The sequence below is a fragment of the Pocillopora damicornis genome, chromosome 12 (assembly GCF_964200805.1).
Source record: "Pocillopora damicornis chromosome 12, jaPocDami1.2, whole genome shotgun sequence".
NCBI lineage: Eukaryota > Metazoa > Cnidaria > Anthozoa > Scleractinia > Pocilloporidae > Pocillopora > Pocillopora damicornis.
In genome coordinates, this window is record NC_142681.1 from 17,197,984 (window position 1) to 17,216,004 (window position 18,021).

General features: G+C 37.7%; 1 protein-coding gene and 1 pseudogene across 1 annotated transcript; both read right to left on the reverse strand.

The window, feature by feature from the left end:
• Positions 1-18,021, reverse strand: part of LOC149036763 (uncharacterized) — a 386,542-nt pseudogene that overhangs the window by 127,735 nt on the left and 240,786 nt on the right.
• LOC149036766 (putative ATP-dependent RNA helicase DDX60) lies at positions 1,445-18,006 on the reverse strand. Its single transcript, XM_089188877.1, has 27 exons — positions 17,870-18,006; positions 17,482-17,530; positions 16,904-17,098; positions 16,423-16,616; positions 15,630-15,758; positions 15,301-15,450; positions 14,435-14,554; positions 13,366-13,461; positions 12,628-12,743; positions 12,414-12,499; positions 11,908-12,041; positions 10,931-11,035; positions 10,723-10,845; positions 10,141-10,316; positions 8,767-8,949; positions 8,313-8,418; positions 7,847-7,999; positions 7,419-7,523; positions 6,728-6,928; positions 6,121-6,225; positions 5,698-5,842; positions 4,676-4,785; positions 4,157-4,310; positions 3,505-3,713; positions 2,848-2,981; positions 2,511-2,573; positions 1,445-2,078 (listed from the first exon to the last, which is right to left on the reverse strand). Exons 1-27 carry the CDS (start codon positions 17,990-17,992, stop codon positions 1,967-1,969), a joined length of 3,576 nt encoding a protein of 1,191 aa, XP_089045003.1. The 5' UTR covers positions 17,993-18,006; the 3' UTR covers positions 1,445-1,966.

The window sequence follows — 18,021 nt, forward strand, 5'->3', positions numbered from 1 at the left end:
CAGCGTCATCCTTGGCGATATTTGTCACGATAAGGTTGTTCCAGGAAATAAGGCACATGAAGCTGCATGCTATACCTGCCACTGCTACTATCTGGAAGAAAGTACTTGTTAAATTATTTGACAAAAAGATAGCGACTGAAGGAATAATGGCTTTGAAAGCTATCACTGAAATAGCCCTAGAAACAAACAGAGATTTGACAACGAATTGTATCGCCCTTATTTTTTTAGATTTTTAATCATTAACAATCCGATTGCCTAACAAATAAAGCTTGAATGCTCCATAGCTTGCATTAGTGGCAACTCCAAAATTAAAAACGATCTTGTAGCAAATTACGTGTATGGTTCTATTTCGAACAGCAGCGCCTTAACGTTATAGGCTCCTGTGGCTTCAAATCCCAATTCATACCCACTTTGCGTTCGAAGCAGTCCTTGGCGAGGTAGTCCTTTGCGTAGTCGTAGCTTACATCCAGCAGACGAAGCTGCCAAGACATAATAAACACAGCGCTGAACATCAAGTAAACAACCCTATAAACCTGAACAGAATCTCGGATAAGGTGTCCTCCTCTGCTGTCAGATCAATGTCTTTAAACAGTCACCTCGTTCTTCTGGGACGATAAGTTTTCTTCTTCTTCTTCTTCTTCACCTCAAAAATATCCGAAAATGCGCTCGTGGCAACCCAGCGACTGATACGATCCAGTTGGGTTCTGTAGCATTTCGCCATGACAAAGAGGATCGGATCGAGAGGGAATTTAAGTAACGAGAAGAGGTGGTAATGCGAAAGAAGACCATACAAGTTTAAATTCATGATGATTTCTTGAGCTACAAATGGCAGTTACGTCCACGCTAAGGTTTGTAACGAAGTAATGGAAAGGCTCATAAATTATACGTAACCCTCGTATTGAAAACGAGGTAGGTGGTCATTCCGAAACTAACCTTTTGTTGCCTATTACAATAAAATACCGTATTTGCCGTGCAAAGAACTTTGCCGCACATTCCGCGCTGGATTCTGCATAATTTCTCGTAAATAGTTTCGTGTCTCTTGTGTGTTTGTTCGTTTATATTCTTCTACAATTTCATATATGGAAACATTTGAAATTATTCGTTTATTGTCATAGGTTCCGTTATAGGACATGAAAGGATAGTACGAATGGTTAAAGTATGCGAAAATAACACAGGGTTGCATCTGTGCGAAAGTACGCCTATTATGTCAAGAGTGAAAAGGTCTCTCGCTTTGCATAATACATGATAAATACTTGCTTTTGTTTGATTACCTTTTCAAAAACCTTGTGTCCACAATCATTAGTCTTCGATTCCTCCTTTCAAATCTCGTAGAATTCGTTTTTAAGAGCGAAACACTGGATACGTGCGGCATGGTTCCTAAATAATAGCCGTATCGTGAAATCGGTAAGCATTGGACGAAATGAAGAAAAAATCAAAGGTAGCATTGTGTTATAAATGGTCAATTTTATCGTGACAAAATACCTTGAGATACTTTACAACGTTAAAACAAATTAGGGAATAGGCAGTGGCATTCAGTGTTGGAGTGAGAGAGGTCGCGTTTCTCGATCGTCACGCGTGAAGCGTGTAACGAGTACCTCTCAAATCTCGCGAGTAAAGATGTAATAACACTGACGTGGATTTAAGCTCTGTAATGACGTTGTTAGAAGGCACCTCGCAAAACCCATCTGATACGGACAGGTTTACCAATTTAGCGCTCTTTACTACTTCTTAGCATCAATTACTTCTCCATTTTTCGTGTCATCTTTGGTTCAGTGTTACATTGCTAATCATTGCCCTCTGGACCTTTGTTTGAAGCTCTTCATATATTGTTATAGATTTCTCTTTTTTTTATGTTTAAGTTTATCTGTAATTCAAATTATAAGAGTCTGTGAACCAGTCTTATGAGAAACAAAGTCAACCAACCATCTTTAAAATTTAAAACTAAACCGCTTGAATTTGTAATTTCTTATGCTCCATATTCAAACTCCTCTTTGAACTTCTTTCCGTACTCCTGTGCCAGCTGGTTAAAAGCCAAAACTACATTGTCAGTTTCAGGACCCAGCTCTTCCAGTGAACAACTGTAAAACAGAAAACAAAAACATGTTATTTTCCTGATAACTTATCAAACAACAAGAATTGTGAAGTGTCACTGAATTGTGTACATTACTCATGTTGAAAAAGCTACACTTTCGTTCAAATTGCGAGGCTTTGTGATAGAGGAAAATTAGTTTACAGTCCCTAGTAAGTGATGAAATTTAAAATCATACTTGGAAAGAAAAATTAAGAGAATAATTCCTGCACTAGAAGGAAAAAAAAACCCAAAGCTTTGATGCTTAACATGGCAACGTCAACAACGTTATTTTTTAGCCAGGTTTTTATGTGGAATATAGGTGTATGAACAGGAAAACTCAACAGAAAAGCACATTTGTTTGATATCCTGGACAGTGTTCCATCACTATACAGTCACTTTCTTCAACCCGGCGCATTCTTTGGAAATGAACAATAATTACCTGATTGACTTAATTGTGAGGTAAAACTCCTTGAGAGCATTGTAAACATCGCCAGCTTGCATTCTGTGAAATCAGTGCACATAGTCAAACTTAAAGCCAATGTTTTATAAGATTAAAAGAGACCTGGAAAGGAAATAACTACCTAGCAGGAGGAGAGTACCTTAAACAAAATTGACAACTTTATTGTAAGCTAACAATTTCACATGAGGAAATTTAAGAATAAGATTAACTAAAAGAAAAAGAACGGTTCAAATGGAGAAAGACTGATGCTTACGTACAGCATGTGATGAAACCTTTTTTCAGCAAAATGGGTAACAAATCTGTGTTACTCTCTTACCCGTTTTCGTTCTCAATGACTATGGAGGATCCATGCTTGAAAAAATCCAAAGCATAAGCATTCAAAGGTAGCGTACTCTTGACTGGGAGAATGGGTACAAGATTCATGTCCGTGTAAACATCCTGACGAATGATCTAAAAAAAGAAAATATTCGGGGTCATTTAATTTCGTTATGAATCAAAAATTTAATGAGGATCAATGAATTATTTCAGCTCCAACAAAAGCGAACGACAAAATTCGGGCTTGGTGAATCGAACTCTAATACCATAAATGATTCCTTTCAAGGGCAGAGCGTCACCAATTACCCTAATACCGGATTCACATCCAAGCTTAAACATGTTTTAAAACTATTTTTTGTTTCAAACACGGTTTTAAACTGTTTTCTTCACAGAAGCTGCTAAAACCAATGTTGTACTTCAAATTTGGGACATCGGAAAGTATAAGTTAGTGTGTACTTGAAATCTAGCTATGGAAAATTCAGCATTTCATTTCTCTGTATCTGATTTTCATCCAGTTAAACCCGGTCTAACTAAACACGTTTTGCTGGTGTGAATGGGGTATATTGTAGATTGTAGAGACATTTTTTCTTAATAGTCTGCTTAGAAAGAGCCCCGAGAGAAACACCCAAACGTGACAAACGAAAGGATCAATTTTCACCGTGAGCAAATATTTAAGTGGCTCCTCCTCCCTTTCTTCATCTTCACTTTGGTCATTTGTTCTTTGGCTGGTGTTTTGTAACTGTAAGTCTGTATTTCCTGATAGCGCAGTGAAAGAGGAACAAGCTGAATACTGTACAGAAGAGTTCGCTAGGACTTTGATCATATCGTTGTCGTCAATGTCATCAGTGCTGGCTTTTGTGGGAAATTCTGCGTGAGAAATTTTTCAACTGTAATCAGCGATCTGTACACATCTTAATTCAAATACAGAGAAACTGAACAATACAGACATTTTGAATTGCTCTTACTTTTGATCCGTAGGGGGACAGACGCACTGATGAAATCACAATTTTTTTTATCATAAGAAAGAAACAATACAGATTCCAAGTCTCTGTGCTTCTGTTGAGTAATAGATCACAGATGAGGTCAAAACGTGGTCACGACATCAGTGACACTCGATCGACTGCGCTTCGTGTGCCACATTTTTGCCCTAACCACACTTTGACCTCATCTGTAATATATTACTGAACAGACTCACGGCAACATGGAATCTCTTTACCAAAGTGACATTTTTTTGGAATATATATTTCAATTTACTATGCAAACAAGTATCACAATTATGCGAACAAGAGCGCATATTAAATAATTCTTACCTATTCCTGATAAAGGGAGTTTGTTATCCTCTCCTCTGTCTTTTTCCAACCACTGAGCCACTGTGGCAAGGTACTGACTGAACACATCGGTGACTTGACGGTTGTAGCTTTTGACTGCCTTGACAAATTCATTCGGTAGATCCTCCAAAATTACCTGTGTTTAATCCAAAATGTAAACGCTTCCATGATTTGTACACTTAAGACGCTTAGCAGTCAGACGCTATAAAATGTAGTTTTGAAGTGTTGGAAAGAAATTCATTAATTTTGGTAAAACTGGTTTCAGTTTTTTTCCAATGCATTGTATTTCCTAAATAAAGTCCACGACCGCCCTCAAAGACTTCAAATGGAACTTTTAAAAGAAGCGCAGTTTATAGCACTTTTTTCTAAACGTGGGTAAGTATAAAATAATGCGGCAAAACTAAACTTGTTTTCCATATGAGCCCCTCCTCAGTTCGCTCTTTACAACCAACCAGTTTTTAAAATAGACCAGTAAATCGTCCAAGGGAAGGATAAGCTTACTTTTGAAGAAGACGGACTCCTCAGCATGATGGAAGGATGAACATAAGTTCTTCCAAATAAGTGGCTTAAAACAAGCACCATTTTCCTCATAACATCTTCGGAAAATTTACCTGTCACAGTGAAAAAAGTTTACCAAAGAGTAATACGCCGGCGATAACAATAGAGTTGAAAGAAAACCTTTTGGCACAAATCAGAGGCGCAGTGGCCTGACGATTAACGCGCCAGACTTTGGGTGAGGAAGTCTGGGTTCGAGACTTGGCTAGTTCATAGTGGTCTGGGTTCGACACCTGGCTGGGTCATAGTGTTGTGTTCTTGGACAAGACACTTTTTCCTCACAATACCTTTCTCACCCCCCCTCCCCCCCCCTCCGGATGGAATTTCTAACCACTAAAGAAGCTGTGAGAGATGAGAGATGAGAGATCTGTAGTGGATAAACACTCCATCCAGGGTGGATTAGTAATCGTCCTATACACTTCATACAAACAAATCCGAAATAAAGTGTAGCGCCTTATGGGCCACTCGAGTGTAGACTTTGCCTATGGTCAAATGTAAAGAGGTTCCCTAAAGCTAGGCGACCTTACTCCCTAGTATGTTTCCCGGGCCTCCTTTGTTACCCCATCGCGTTAAGCCAGAGGCACGTGATTCAGCATCTCATATACTCGATGTTAGAAGCTGCTTCTTGTTGTAAGGTATATACAACATTTGCCAATAAAACTTGAAATATAAAAAAAATTGTTCAGTTCAGAGAAGAACTACAAGGTAAGCAGTAAGGGAGAACAAAGACTAAAATTTGGATTCCAGGCACGACCACTGATCGAGGAATGTTATTGTTCCGGAGAAGAAAAAAAAAACCTCTTGATTTCTCAAGTTAGAGATATTTTTCCCTTTTTATGATTTTACATAAAATTTATCTCAAAGGAATCGTTTTCCCCTAGCGTCTGAAAAGTGTGATCCTTACAAAAAGCTCTGAGTTAGTTACTGGTCTAATAAATCGTTCAGTTTGAAAGGAGCTACGGGTTTACCGTTTTTCCTTGGCTTACACAGCTTGTGGAAGAGACCACATCGTAGAAAACTGACCAGGGCATAATTGGAGGGTTCATGGTAGTGAAGATGGGTTGCCAGTCCGGCCATTTCCTGTGGAGCTCCGGTTTCTTTGTTTATAAGAGACTGGAAAAGAACGAAGAATTACAGACTTCGGTTATAAATCCCTTCGTGAAGGCTTTCGTGTGGTTTTGACGTTCCATTTACAAGATATTGATTTGCCACTTAACGTGATCAAATTATGGTGCGCTAAGCTTACTAAACCCTAGGCAGTCCTCTCTCTACTCCTGTGAGAGACCACACCTCACCAAGTATACAGAAAGGCTTTTACTGTGCAGGCAAAACGTTTTCATTAACTCATGTATCAACTAAAGATATAGGAAACCTTTGTCCATACTACCCACCAGTCTAGTTAAAAGTTCAACGCTAAAGAGGAAATGTAGCTTGATCTGGGTTTCCATTTGCGGGTACTTTCGGCAAATAAAAGGATTAGACAGCAATACTAGGGCCTGAAAAAGAGATGTGCGAGTACGCCTAATTATTTTAAGCCTGAGTAGCTTGAACGAATTTTGAGCATGGAAATTAACTCTTAACATTGTAAACACATTGTAAACACATGTAAAAGTCGTAATTGTGAATTATCTTGTCTTAATTTGATTATGAAGTATTTGTATTCAATTAGGTTGGGAGTATCTCTTGCGCAGAACAGTGACATGGCAGAAACTTTTTTTAACATAACCGGGTAATTTAGTATTATCAACTGAGTTGATAACGTAAATTGGCTACCGTAAAGAGTTTAGAAGCTGACGTTTCGAGCGTTAGCCCTTCGTAAGAGCGAATGTATAACATTGTTTTGCAATATCAGCAAGAATAGCCTTTCTAACCAGGCGTGAGCCGAGTACAAGAGGCACACTTACTTCCTGAAGGTATCTTATCATATCTTATCTTATGTTGTCTATTGAAAAAGAGGAAACAGTAAAAAAAAACTCATTCAAAATAGTCCTTCGAAACCTTAGTGAGGGCATCTTCCTTGTCATCTGCTTGGGTCGTCATCAAAAGCAATCGCAGAACCAGTGAAACAGTGATGGGGAAGTTGCCGACAAGCTTCGGGATATTTGCAGTCATCAGGCGTTGCACTTTACGGTAAGGAATTCCGAAGAAAATGACATTTCCCACGGGATCGAAACCTCTCCGACCCGCCCTACCAGACATCTGAAAATAACAAATAAAGTCCTAGGTTGGCACTCGTGGTATTGGCAAAAGTATTAAAGCCATAACGGAAAATGTTGTTCAGTGATACGTGTAAGATGTAAAAAAGTCATCCTTTAAGTATTCGATGCATTCATGTGTATTAGACGCTATGAAGCCTATGCACCGCATGCGTAAAGGGAACCTTGTTATGCAGGGGTTTCCGAAACGTTTTCCATAAAAGGCTCTCGATGGCATAATAGGCGGCTGTACCGAACACGAGAGCCTACTCGCGGACTCAACAGACGGCGGTGAGAGATTTTATGGGCGGCGATAGACCGCCGGTAATCGAATTTCATCGAAACTCCTGAATTATGCTAACTAGGGATTGAAAGAGTTACATCGAAAGAACAATTTACAAAATCGTCAGCAATCATGGAAACGCTTAACTAAGAGAAATGTCGATCAGGGAGAACTGACCATGAGTTGAGTTAGATATATCCCACTTATTTACCTGCCGGTACTGCAGTGAATTTAAGTAGGGCGAGTCTCCAGCAAACACGACTGTCTTACAAGGCATGTGAATACCAAGAGCCAACGTTGAAGTTGAATTAACCACCTGACAGAGTAAATAATTACTGTAATGCGATGTACTAGATTTCTAAATGTGTGCCCAATCGCATGGTCGGTTCTTAAACGTTTGCCTGAAGATATATTTCCTACAAAAAAGCCTAATCAAATTCTCAGTATGATACCATGAGCGGATACGAGGGAAACCCCCTTTTTTAATAGGGATCATTGTTTACCCCCAGCCGTAAGGTGTAAATCTTCCTTTGGAATCCGGCAAACTTTACGTCAAAATGTTCAAAATCAAAGTGCTTTCGCGAGTCCACCTAAATATGTGACTTTTTAACAGTTTACATACAGTTAATGGCATCTTACCTGAAGGTATTTGCCTCTGAACAACATTTCTACCACCGAGCGCTTTTTGGCATTACATCCGCCATGATGATAGCTGATTCCTCGTTTTAGAGCCCGCTTGAATAACGATTTTTCAGAGATGAACCAGATTCTTTTGATTATCTCTTCGTAATCCTACAAATGAATGATATCAATCAATTTGCATTTTGTCTGATTGTCTTCATAATGCCTCTTTTGATAAGTGCGTCGGAAATACTTACTTTTTTCAAATGCGTTCAAAGGCATTTAGCTCATGCAAGAGGACGTCTTTGTTTGGCTGACGCCAACATTTCAAAATCATAAGATGGAGTTGTTCCATTGTTCCGAAAAACCAGCATTTTAGCTTGCAATTAGAAGAAGAAAACTCAAAAACCGATTTTCAGGTTGAAAAAAAAAATTTGCAAGACAACGGTTTTTTTTATCGAAACAACATTTCTTTGCTTCTTACCTCTTTTCCAATCCCAAATGTAAATGCCAATGAGCACTCTGGTAGAATTTCATTCACGGCTGAAATAGAACCCCTCTCATCTTGCTCATCCGGTTGGCTGTTTAATCTGTTTGGAGAGCAGTTATACCTTGTAAAAGGAACAGGAAACAAGCAAAAAGAAACAGCAACAACAACAAGGCCCTTGGTCGTTTTTGTACGGACCGAGCGCATAACGTCGGGTCATATTCCTCCGTACGACCCTCATGTTCGGTTAATGGGAAATTAGTATACAACAACTCGAACTCTGCTACAGAAGAACCCCTAGAACTAAAAAAAATACTTCGGAAACCCGTCCAAAGAAAAGATTGAGCAGTAAATGTACTAAAAGGAAAAAGGCAAGTCACAAAGGTTCTACATAACTATAGTTTCATGATCATAAGTCGATCAAGGCAGATCAAATCTCTGAACTGACTACCTTTTCTCTTTTTCTTTCTGTAATTCATCTCTTTTTCTCTGTAACTTTTTTTCAGCTTTTTCTTGTCTCTTCTGTGCAAGTCTTGCTTCTCGTGTGTCGGCCTCTCTTCGCATAACTAGTTCCTTGTTTTCTAGTTTCTGAGCATAACCGAGGGCCAAAACTTCGCAGAGTTTACGATCATCGCTATGACGAATAATTACACACATCTTATCATGGACTTTGTATTTTCTTCTTCTTTTACTTACTGTAAGGGCATCAAAGTGAACGGATACTCGCTCATTAACCTTATACACCCTAACATCAGTATGCATATTCTCCATACTGTTCTTTACACATTTCCTAAGGTGCTGACAAGGAGAATTTGCCTGCCTATTGAAAGGTTCCTTTCCTAGTGATTATTTCCTTTACTCTTATAACCTTAATGTGTGACTCAGGAGTGATACTGAAGGGAGAAATTAGATGCTGGTCACTCTTAAGATTTAATGGGTTAATGAGATGATAACTAAGATAGATGGAAGCCCCGCAAAAACTAAAACAAAAAACACAACAACAGGAGAGCCTGCAAGGTAGCGGTTGAAAGCCAAATCATCACAGTGATGCTCAATGTTTCAAAAGCTGACGCTCATTCAATCGACCTGTAGGCCTCACAAAGACCAACAGTTTAATGTAACATAAAGTCACGATACATCGTGGGGCAGATATCAATATGTCATGATCAATGTACTTTGCCACGATGAATAATCACAGCCTTTCCTTACGATGTTGACAGACCGATTCGACTGCAATTTCATCAACCTTGATGGACTTGTTGAAATAATTGCTGGAAAATTCAGGCTTTCGTCATTCGTTTAATACGTTCCCTATGCGTAATCCTGATAGACTAACGAATCTACCGGAAGCTTTCCTCCTTTTTGAACAAAGAGAAGGGGTATTCCAAATTAAAAGAAAATGATAATATATCTTGTTAAATATTTATGAATGAGTTTTGAAATGGCCTCGTGAACAACCTATCAGTTTAATACATTTCCTGTAAAGTTATGTCTTTCACACCGCACATTAGTGTGTCATGTAACGTTAAATTGTGCTTACCTATGCTTACCGATTAACCCTTTCACTCCCAAGATCTCATTAATAATTCTCCTTATTAGCTGCCATAAATTCTTATAATGTTAGTTCAGAGAATCTGGTATTGGATCAACTAAGAGTTCCTTGATTAACTAAGAGTCCCCCTTTAATCCCATCACTTGTATCCTTGATATTGTATTCAATTGATATTGTAAGGAGAAATTCTCTCTCGGTCACTCATGGGTGTTAAAGGGTTAAGTAAGATCTAGTGTTGTTCATTAAAGTTGACTCTTAACGATTCCCATTTACCTAAATACCAAGGCAGGAAGTTTCTCCTGGGCTTTGAGCTCGTTGATAAGTTTTTCAAAAGTTTTCTTTATGAATATTTGGCCATACGAAGTCATTCTCTGTTCACCCCATCGTTCTTCCGTTGACGAATGAGTTTCCAACAAAACTGAGTTTAAAGAATCAATAACTGACTGAACCTAAGAAAACAAAAACAATGATCCTATTCAATATACAATACAACTAGAGCCTGTATCTTAAAAAGAGCGTGTTTCGTTTTCATTGTTCATTAAAACCTTTTATTTCCATTCGTTGTTGAGCATGGTTATAAATGAATAAGATATATTTAAAATTGCGGATCAATAAATGAATTTGTGAGGGATCATTGCAGTGATGAATATTAATCAAGCAGTAATGAAAATAAAGCCCAAGCCTGACTGAACCTAAGAAAACAAAAGTATAATAATCCTATTCAAAACACATAAACAATTAGAGCCTGTATCCTACAAAATGCGTGCTACGTTTCATTGTTGCATATTTTTCCCTTTGTTTTTGAGAATGGTTAGACCTAACAAAACAAAGAAAACCAAATAAATTTGTTTTTACCTTTGTCGACTCTCTGCTGTCTGCCCAAGACTTGAACTCTTTCTTCAGGTCACTCTCGTATAGCCGAGCATGACCCTTTTGGATCAACTTATTTTCTAGGAAATATGTCTCAGTACAAAGATTCTGCCGAGGAAAATTTTATTTACATTAACCATTGCTTCTCTACTAGCATTTACAAGATTGAAATAATTATGACAAATGCGCTGACCTGGAGTGATTTACAGTCTGGCCACACACTAACCATAGTGTCATACAGCTGCAAAGACTCTTTTGGTGTAAGTGCCATATCGCCTGGAAAACCATTTTCTAGAAGCTGTGTAAGAAAAAGAGCATGTGAGACTCTTAGGTAAGTACCTCGAATTAGAGGGAGGATAGCGATCCATGGATTTTACCATATATCGGACAAAACATAAATCAAGAGAGAACTAGACACTTACAAAGCCTAACTGTCGTCTAAAACTTTAGAACTTGACAAATAGATTCCATGATGCCTAACGTCTGTTCAATCATGGACCACAGATGACGACAAAATGTGGTAAGAACAAAAATCTTGATGTGCTTTCCACATTTTGACGTCTACTGAGATCTATTACTGTACAGATGCATCGCAACTTCGAATTTATTTGTTGTTTTTTTTTCGAGCGACATGTCGGTGATGGTGACTTCACATATGGGTCTGCCTTCGTGTATAATTTTCCGCTTGTATAATCCTCCGCAAGTATAATTCATCTTCGCATATAAACTAAAATGAATAATTGATCCCAAAGAAAAAAACTATGCACCATAATGGGAATTGAGTCTAGATTGAAGGAAACGAATAAACGGACGTCAAAAGAAAAAACACATTACTTATATCATTTAATAAGTACCATTATAAACAAAAGAACAAATTATTTTTCCTTGACTGAGGAAAAATCAATGTAATCGCGATTATTGTCATCGGGAAAATGCAACGGTATAGTTCACTTTTGTTATTGTGCCATGTCAATAAAAATAAACTGTTAAATTTTACCCCCTTTTTTATAAAGGGGGTAAGTTTCTACAGAAACTGTGGTGCTGCGTCAATGGTAGTATAACAAGTTAATTTGGCTTTATCAACTGAGGTGATAATGTAAGTTGGCCACCGTAGAGAATTTCTCAAGTTTACAAATCCTGAATGTGCTAATGAAGAATTAAACGCTTGACCTGTTTGTATCCTAGCTGGGCACATGGATGAAGTCTTACGAACTCCTCGTCGCTGTAAACATGATGTTCTTCGTTGTTAGGACTTGGAAGGAAAATGCTCTTCTCCAGATCGGAGTATCTTTCTTCAAATTTCACTTAAAAAATAAGCGAGGAATCAGAAGAAATCAATCAAAAATTAGGAATAAGTAAAGAGAAGTTCCTCAGTAAAAACTGATATGGTGTGTCACAATAAAAGAAAGAAAACATTCGACTTCATGCCTAACAAGAAGTAGTATACCTTCGCGAACCGTGGTGTCATTAACATCTTACAAAAAAAAATAATAAAGTAAAAAAATATGGCACTGAATTTAAGGGCCGTCTTAAGAGAAAGTCTTTAAAATGCATTTGCGACATTAAACTGGTTTGTTTCCGCGGAAGAACAGGAGTAAATAAAAAATAACTAAAAAGGCACTCAAGGATTTCAAAGTATTCACCATTTCAAAGAATTGAAATTTTTTTTTTCCCACCTAATCTGATCCGATATGACTTCCTCAGATTTTCATTGTTTTTCCTGTCCTGCTTTTCACTGAAGTCTTGGGCGGCTTGCAGCCAGCTGTACATAAGAGAATGAATGCTTTCAACCTCTGTTATCAAAAGGAAGGTCATAGCAACTATGATACTTCCAGTAGTTCAACAGAAGCCTTCAGTGAGAAAAACTGCTATCTCTTCTTCAATTCTTACCGTCTTAGATCCTCTGGATTTCCAATGGTTGCTGAGAGCGCTAAGAAGGGACAGCGAATCATAAGAAGGAGATGCTCCCACACTTCAGCTCCAGTTTCTGAACCAATACAGTGAACCTATGTACAGCGTCATAGAAATTACTTCAGTCTGCATTATTGCCCGTAAATTCTACACTTGCAGATAAGGGTAAAAATAGATTACTTAATTTCAATCAATCATTTATTTTAACACCGTTAGTCGAGGAGCTAGGAAATCGTTCAAAATACGAACACGTATAAATAAGATCTCTAGTAATTGCAGCAAAAATATTGTATGATTCCATCTTATAACAACTCACTGAATATAAAAAAACTAGTAATAAATACGTAAAATATAAAAAGCTAAATCCTAAACTAAAAAAAACTATAAGATAGCTAAAAACGTGACAAGGCTGTAGACACGCTCTAAAAGGCTCCAATCTTGCAATTTACTTTTGAAGCCATTTACATCCCTTGAAAGACGCCCGTGAGAGGGCAAACTGTTCTATAACTAAGTTAATGAAACTACGATTATTGATGAAACAACACTCTATTTAAATACTAAGTACGAGAGAAACAAACATATAGGAAATAGCCTTTAATAGCTTTTTCAATAAACTCATCTACTTTAACTAAATGAACAAACCAGCTCAGCGAAACTGCATGCTCAACAAACGTTCACTTGTTGACGTGGCAACAGAAGGATATGATACTCTTTTACCTCATCAAAAATCACGTATTTTACGTTCTTCGTCCAATGCTGTCTGTGCGGAGAGAGAAAGAGGATCTCCAAACACTGGGGGACTGTTACAAGAATCTGTAGGTAAAATGGCAAACAAAAGGGTGCTATTGAAATAATACTGTATTAAGGAGGCTTCCTAGGGTTTTGCTCAATGTTGGCGCGCGCGCTTTTCTAGGTCGCTAAAAGCCATCAAAAGAGCGATGAGCAAGGTTCGGACTATCGTTTGCCGTAGTAAATATAATCAAAATGATTTCCGTTATTAAGCTAGGCCTTCGCGAAGGGAGGTGTTCGCCAGTGATAATTTGGCTTTGCCTTTGATTTTTATCTATTTGTTTTGGCAAAATCTCTCAAAATTCTCACAATTTGTGAAATTTGTCCTGCCGATTATTTTAAGGCCGAAAAACATAGGGGTTACAAAGGCAGTTTCCTCGCTATTTGCAATTTTTTGCAGGCACCAGGAGGGCACAAATATGTTTAACGGCTCAGCAAATTTTAGGAAATTCCATGGCCACCGACGGAAACGTGATAACTCTTGCTCGAAAGATCCCTATTTTCTTTGTCGTAAAACATTACGTAATGGAATAGAACTTCGCCAAGATATATATCTGAGCATGCGTAAACTTTCGAATCTGTCGCGATCTGTCGCCTTTTGGCAATAATTCCTACGATGTTTTCTTTTCGTTTGACCTCTTTTTCAGGCGTGAAAGGCCCATGAATATTACGGGTACAGTTGCTGGAAACCCTAGATTCCATCACATAAAAACTGTATTTTGTTAAACTGCTTTTAATCTACCTTTTCAAATAACAATCGTGCTATCGTATCGAACTGCCATGCTTGTTTTGCATGTTGACATTTCTAAAGCTCGCGCTGTGTTCGCACCCAGATCTCGCGCGGTCAAATAACCCTAAGAACCCTTCTTAAGATTAACTTTAAAAGTATTTTCTCAACATTTATAAGTTTCATGCCAGTGAAATCTAAGGCATTTTCTCATACTTTTGCAAACAAAGGGTGCTACGGCTACCGATTTTCAAATTCATTTCTAGTTACCTGGGAATTTAGTGTGTTGTGACGATAGTCCCTCGTAAAAATACCGAACACTGATCTCCCTTTGGGCATCTGTTTTGTAAACCGTGCATAAATTGTAGCAACGACTTGATTGACCAACGCCTAACGGGACAGTAAGAATTGATTAGTAGTCAGAATGATACAGTAAATGAAATTGGACAACCATTTAGTTTTGCTATTTCTTTAAAATTATTCTACATAGGTGCAAAACTGAAATGAGAACTCATTGACTCTTACACAGTTATCCAAAACTTGACCAGGCCGAGAAATGAATAAATTTGAAACAGTAGTTAATCAAAATTTTCGCCTCACTGGGTTCTTTTGTGACATGATTTGACAATGATTAGAACTAAAGAAGGCTGGCTTTTCCATAACACATTAAAGATGATGACAAATTTTGGCGGAGGTTTAGGTAAGTATTTGGACTTTGAAGCACGTTCAGATGAGGTGGGCCCTTTAGCCATTGAGAATTTAAAGAGGAAACATGCACCAGAAATCGTATAAAGTTTCCCTCCACAAATAGAAGGATTAAACAAAATTATGCCGCTGACCGCGTTTTGAAACTCTAATGAATTGCCTCAGCTCATCAACCTTGTCTTTAAATGCTTAAGGCCACATTATTTGTACATTTAGGAGCTCTACCGATATGTATTTCTAACTCAAAAAGATTGTTTCAACGACAACCATACAGCATATATTGGTAAAAGGCGTGGCGCGGTTTTGCGTAAGTGGCTAATTTATTAAGTTGTTTTTCGCCCATGTTCGAGTTTTAGGCCAATTTATAGGCAATTTTAAGGGGTAAGGTCATTCTTTCTGGTGAAAGAAAATGCCAGGGAGTGCCACTTTACCTTTGTCGGTGCGACATAGACCACTACACTATCATTGTCTTGCCTCAGAACTTTCTCCATGCAGTAGTAGGAGGCGTAAGTCTTTCCTGAAGAAGTTGGTGCTACTATCACAGCTGATTCATTGTTATCGACAGCATCGAGAAGTTCGCGCTTCGAAATGAAAAAAAGACACTCCAGCATCAAACTAGAAAATTTCCTGAGCTTGCACAAACTGATACCAAATAAATGGCCTCGGAGGGGCACTTACCATAACTTTTATAACTATTATTAATGTTTCAAGCACGAGCATGTCTTCCATTACGCATGGTAAATATACTATTAATATATACCTGCCATGTATCCGGAATAAAATTTTCAACCCGAGGGTCCGGATCGGTTCTCTCTTCCCGTTTCAGCAAATGCCCCATGTATTCAAGTTGAAATCTGGTGCTTGTGTGGTGAACAAAAAGCCGTTCAGTCTAGGATCAAAAGACGTTTATGACATAATTCCGAGGTACTCATCATCCTTACCTCAACAGTCCTCATTACTATTTTTCTTTAGCGATATCTCTGGACAAAACGATAACTTTAAAAACAAATATCACCAACATTATTATCAACAGTTAAGAACTATGTAAGCAATTTTTTTTTTATATTTCCTAACACGTTCATTCACATGTCACATGTTCCGTCACAGGCTTCTTTCTTGCAATTTATTTTATTGCAGCTCATCTCCGATGATCATTTCTTCACTTGTAACTTTAATTTAATGTTTATAATTGCATTCTCGCATGATATATAGTGTGCATCGTTATTTGTCTTTGAAATTCGAGATTCGTTACAATAAACAAGGCCAAGAGAGTAGTTTGAAAAGTAATTCGCGGTCAAACGGGTGGATAAATGCAGACGTCTGTTACACTGAGCTAGGATTTCTTTGGTTTACAGAAAATGTTTATTGATTGAATAAAGCGTCAATTTTTTTTGGAATAACGCATTAGTTTTCTAAAGAGAGAGAGAAGTTTGAGTCATATCAATCACTCCTCTGACTTTGGTGGCATATAATGAGAGTAAGAATGTTAAGACTACATTTGAACAATATTCGCTTGTAAACGTTGAATAGTTGATGTGGAATGGTATATTTACCCTTCTCTCACGATCTGGTGGCATCTCATAAAACAAAGGAACAAGGTCGTCAAATCCCAAATTTTGCATAATTCTAGCAAGTTTCTTTCTGTTTTTATCGTTCAGAACACTTGGCAAGTCTTGAGATATTTTATGTACACTTTCCATCAAAAGTACAGGATATTTCATACCATTAGATTCTGGGTCAGCATCTCCTAGGAAAAAAAGGTAATTTGTTAAACTGCAGTGCAACTTTAATATCCTTGTCGCTCAAATGCGCTCTCAGATTTTTTTACTTTTGAAATCCCATCCTTGTTCTCCCAAAACAGCGTTTTCGATCGCGTTTAAAGTCGCAGGTGAATCAATTGAAAGGATTGAGAAAAAAAGCGAAAAGAGTTCCGATCTCTGAAAACTGACCTGGAACACCAACATGCATAAGGCCGCCTTTCCAATTTACCTACCGTAATGTCTTGTGAAAACACATTGTTTGACTCTGACTTACTTGTCTGTTTCCAGGCCTCAAAGCAACTGTCGACTTTAGTCATGAGCGCGCGAAGACGAAGTTCTGGAGATTTGCAAACTAACAGATATTTATCAACCAATTTAAGGACAGTACTGAAGTCATTTCTCTTCAGACTTTTTTCCATGTCCCTCACAATGATATCCCACTTTTCTTGATCTTTCAATTCCGCTTTCTCTGTTTAAAAAAATTGAAAAAGTACTTTTCAATCCTTCTTTATCGAAATCAAAGTTTTGAGCACTCTCTTGTCTTGATCATGCTAATTACAAACAAACAAGCAACCCTTTACAGGTATTTTGTACTCAGGATATTTAACTTCAGATATCCAAGGCACAGAGGGACCGTTTACTTTTAATTACCGTGGAGGAAAGAATTTCTGCATTGTCGCAAATTGCAGTAAACTCGAGAAGATCAGTTCGTTACTTGTCATCTTATCATGCTTGCTCCTTGTTTATGCCACATTGAGGTAATACAGCGAAACAGTTACGAAACACATGAAAGTCATGATATTTCATGGACATGATCTTTTTCATAGGTACAAGCATATATTAACGACTTACCAATGCTTTTTTTAATATTTTTCTTGATTATTTCTGCAGCCTTTCTGCTCTGTAAAATAATTAAAAGTGAGCGTGCTTCTTAGGATAAATTCAGGAAATACCTTTCTCGGACTAGAATTTCGAAGTGATTGTCGGGTAGACTCTTGAAATATATCTAATGAATTGGTTATTCCACATTCCCAGGATGGATGAATATCATTTTCCCGCTGACGAACAAACATATAAAACAAAACACAAACAAACAAATAAGCAAAAAATTATGCAATACACCCAAAATATCTCATATCTTATTCGAATCAAACGTCCCAACCATGTAAAAAAAATTGTTATGAAAGACTTTATAATAAAATTTAGAATCTTGAGTAGTATTCTCCCTGCCAAAACTAACCTGTTTACTTTCCTTTCTTTTTCCTTTTTTTTTCTTTGATCCTGTTTCTTTGACAGTGATGATTTTTTTGTTGATCAGTGCCACCAACCAATGAATTGCCGTAGAATCTTTGAAAGCGAACATATTTCTGCCTATCTCTAAAATACCGTTTC

Bases quoted from the DNA above. Each gene is read 5' to 3' on its own strand.
- LOC149036766 (XM_089188877.1), bottom strand. From the start codon at position 17,992: ATGTTCGCTTTCAAAGATTCTACGGCAATTCATTGGTTGGTGGCACTG. The intron at 7,524-7,846 runs GTAAGATGCCAT...TTACTCTGTCAG, and splicing joins TCAGAGGCAAATACCTTCAG to GTGGTTAATTCAACTTCAAC. The intron at 2,982-3,504 runs GTGAAAATTGAT...TTCTTTTTTTAG, and splicing joins CACTTAAATATTTGCTCACG to ATCATTCGTCAGGATGTTTA.